The sequence below is a fragment of the Vulpes lagopus genome, unplaced genomic scaffold (genome assembly GCF_018345385.1).
Source record: "Vulpes lagopus strain Blue_001 unplaced genomic scaffold, ASM1834538v1 ctg937, whole genome shotgun sequence".
Lineage (NCBI taxonomy): Eukaryota > Metazoa > Chordata > Mammalia > Carnivora > Canidae > Vulpes > Vulpes lagopus.
Window position 1 is genome coordinate 1 of NW_024571160.1, and position 3,117 is coordinate 3,117.

The 3,117-nt window shown below is 51.1% G+C and overlaps 1 protein-coding gene across 1 annotated transcript; it reads left to right on the forward strand.

The window, feature by feature from the left end:
• The first annotated feature begins 143 nt into the window (after positions 1-143).
• LOC121483953 (acyl-protein thioesterase 2) lies at positions 144-1,764 on the forward strand. Its single transcript, XM_041742448.1, has one exon. It carries the CDS (start codon positions 274-276, stop codon positions 967-969), a length of 696 nt encoding a protein of 231 aa, XP_041598382.1. The 5' UTR covers positions 144-273; the 3' UTR covers positions 970-1,764.
• Positions 1,765-3,117: the final 1,353 nt, after the last annotated feature.

A 3,117-nucleotide genomic window follows, 5' to 3' on the forward strand; every position in this document is an offset into this window, starting at 1 on the left:
ATAGGGATTGCATTAAACGTATAAATTGCCCTGGGTAACATTGACATTTTTACAATATTAATCCTGCCAATCCATGAGCATGGAATATTTTTCCATCTCTTTGTGTCTTCCTCAATTTCTTTCAGAAGTGTTCTATAGGGGACTCGAGCGGAAGTTCCGGCGGGGGCGGCCGAGGGGGAAGAGTGTGTGCCTGTGCGGGAGAAAGAGGAGACTCGCCCGAGAGGTCTCGGAAGCCCCAGGGAGTGGAGGCCCCAGCCGTGGAGCCTGCAGTGTATGTGTGGTAACACCATGTCTGTGCCCCTGCTCACCGATGCTGCCACCGTGTCTGGAGCTGAGCGGGAAACGGCCGCGGTTATTTTTTTACATGGACTTGGAGACACAGGGCACAGCTGGGCTGACGCCCTCTCCACCATCCGGCTCCCTCACGTCAAGTACATCTGTCCCCATGCACCCCGGATCCCTGTGACTCTCAACATGAAGATGGTGATGCCCTCCTGGTTTGACCTGATGGGGCTAAGTCCAGATGCCCCAGAGGACGAGGCTGGCATCAAGAAGGCAGCAGAGAACATCAAGGCCTTGATCGAGCATGAGATGAAGAATGGGATCCCTGCCAACCGAATTGTCCTGGGAGGCTTTTCACAGGGTGGGGCCCTGTCCCTCTACACGGCCCTTACCTGTCCCCACCCTCTGGCTGGCATTGTGGCATTGAGCTGTTGGCTGCCTCTGCACCGGGCCTTCCCCCAGGCAGCCAATGGCAGCGCCAAGGACCTGGCCATCCTTCAGTGCCATGGGGAGCTGGACCCCATGGTTCCAGTACGGTTTGGGGCCCTGACGGCTGAGAAGCTCCGGTCCGTTGTCACACCTGCCAGGGTCCAGTTCAAGACTTACCCAGGTGTCATGCACAGCTCCTGTCCTCAGGAGATGGCAGCGGTGAAGGAGTTTCTTGAGAAGCTGCTGCCTCCTGTCTAACCAGAGTCGCTGGCCTCCAGCGCACTCCCCCAGCTCCTGGGGACCCAGCACGCACGGCACCATCTTGGATCTGAGCCGGTCGAGCCCCTGTCCCCACCATCCCTGACCTGTCCTCTTCCCATAGCCTCTGGGGCAGGCGGGCCGAGGCCTGACCAGGCCTCAGCCCCCTGGCTGTCTGCAGCAGGGGGTGGGCCGCCCTTCTCCCGTGTCCCTGGAGGTGGGGCCCCCCTGGCAGCAGTATTGGAGGGGCTGTAGGCAGCGGGAGAAAGGGGCCCAAGCCGCTGACCCACTCACTCAGGACCTCACTCACTAGCCCCGCTTTGGGCCCCCTCCTGTGACCTCAGGGTTTGGCCCATGGGGCCCTTCCGGCCCCACCCACCACTCCTCCCCCAAGTGATTCTGCCCAGATAATCGTATGTCTCTCCTCCTGCCCTCCAGCTGCTTCTCAATCATGAATGTGTCCATGGCCCTGGGCCCTCGTGCTGCTGTGGGCTACCTGCCCCTCGGCAGGGGTGTTGGGGAGGGGGCAGTCCTTTCAGGGGGGCCTTCCCTCAGCCTATCCAACGTGGGGGTGGGCCCTGCCTCCCCCTCCCCCCCAGCTCCCCCCACAGGCCTGGAGCCTGCTGGGCTGGACTGAGGCTCAAGGTCTCCCCCAGCTGTCCTGCCCCCCAACGTCCCCAGTCTAGGGCCAGGGGGGAGGTGGGGGAGGAGTTGTGTCTCGTCTTCTGTCTCCATGTGGTTTTGGGTGTTTTTCTTGTTGTGTCCTGGATTCCGATAAAATTAAATTGCTTCAGATCTCAAAAAAAAAAAAAAAAAAAAAAAAGAAGTGTTCTATAGTTTTTAGGGTATAGATCCTTTACCTCTTTGGTTAGGTTTATTCCTAGGTATCTTATGCTTTTGGGTGCAATTGTAAATGGGATTGACTCCTTAATTTCTCTTTCTTCAGTCTCATTGTTAGTGTATAGAAATGCCATTGATTTCTGGGCATTGATTTTGTATCCTGCCACGCTACCAAATTGCTGTATGAGTTCTAGCAATCTGGGGGTGGAGGCTTTTGGGTTTTCTATGTAGAGTATCATGTCATCGGCGAAGAGGGAGAGTTTGACTTCTTCTTTGCCAATTTGAATGCCTTTAATGTCTTTTTGTTGTCTGATTGCTGAGGCGAGGACTTCCAGAACGATGTTGAACAGCAGTGGTGAGAGTGGACATCCCTGTCTTGTTCCTGATCTTAGGGGAAAGGCTCCCAGTGCTTCCCCATTGAGAATAATATTTGCTGTTGGCTTTTCGTAAATGGCTTTTAAGATGTCGAGGAAAGTTCCCTCTATCCCAACACTCTGAAGGGTTTTGATCAGGAATGGATGCTGTATTTTGTCAAATGCTTTCTCTGCATCTAATGAGAGTATCATATGGTTCTTGGTTTTTCTCTTGCTGATATGATGAATCACATTGATGGTTTTACGAGTGTTGAACCAGCCTTGTGTACCAGGGATAAATCCTACTTGGTCATGGTGAATAATTTTCTTAATGTGTTGTTGGATCCTATTGGCTAGTATCTTGTTGAGAATTTTTGCATCCATGTTCATCAGGGATATTGGTCTGTAATTCTCCTTTTTGGTGGGGTCTTTGTCTGGTTTCGGAATTAAGGTGATGCTGGCCTCATAGAACGAATTTGGAAGTACTCCATCTCTTTCTATCTTTCCAAACAGCTTTAGTAGAATAGGTATGATTTCTTCTTTAAACGTTTGATAGAATTCCCCTGGGAAGCCATCTGGCCCTGGACTCTTGTGTCTTGGGAGGTTTTTGATGACTGCTTCAATTTCCTCCCTGGTTATTGGCCTGTTCAGGTTTTCTATTTCTTCCTGCTCCAGTTTTGGTAGTTTGTGGCTTTCCAGGAATGCGTCCATTTCTTCTAGATTGCCAAATTTTTTGGCGTAGAGCTGTTCATAATATGTTTTTAAAATCGTTTGTATTTCCTTGGTGTTGGTAGTGATCTCTCCTTTCTCATTCATGATTTTATTAATTTGAGTCTTCTCTCTCTTCTTTTTAATAAGGTTGGCTAATGGTTTATCTATCTTATTAATTCTTTCAAAGAACCAACTCCTGGTTCTGTTGATCTGTTCCACAGTTCTTTTGGTCTCGATATCATTG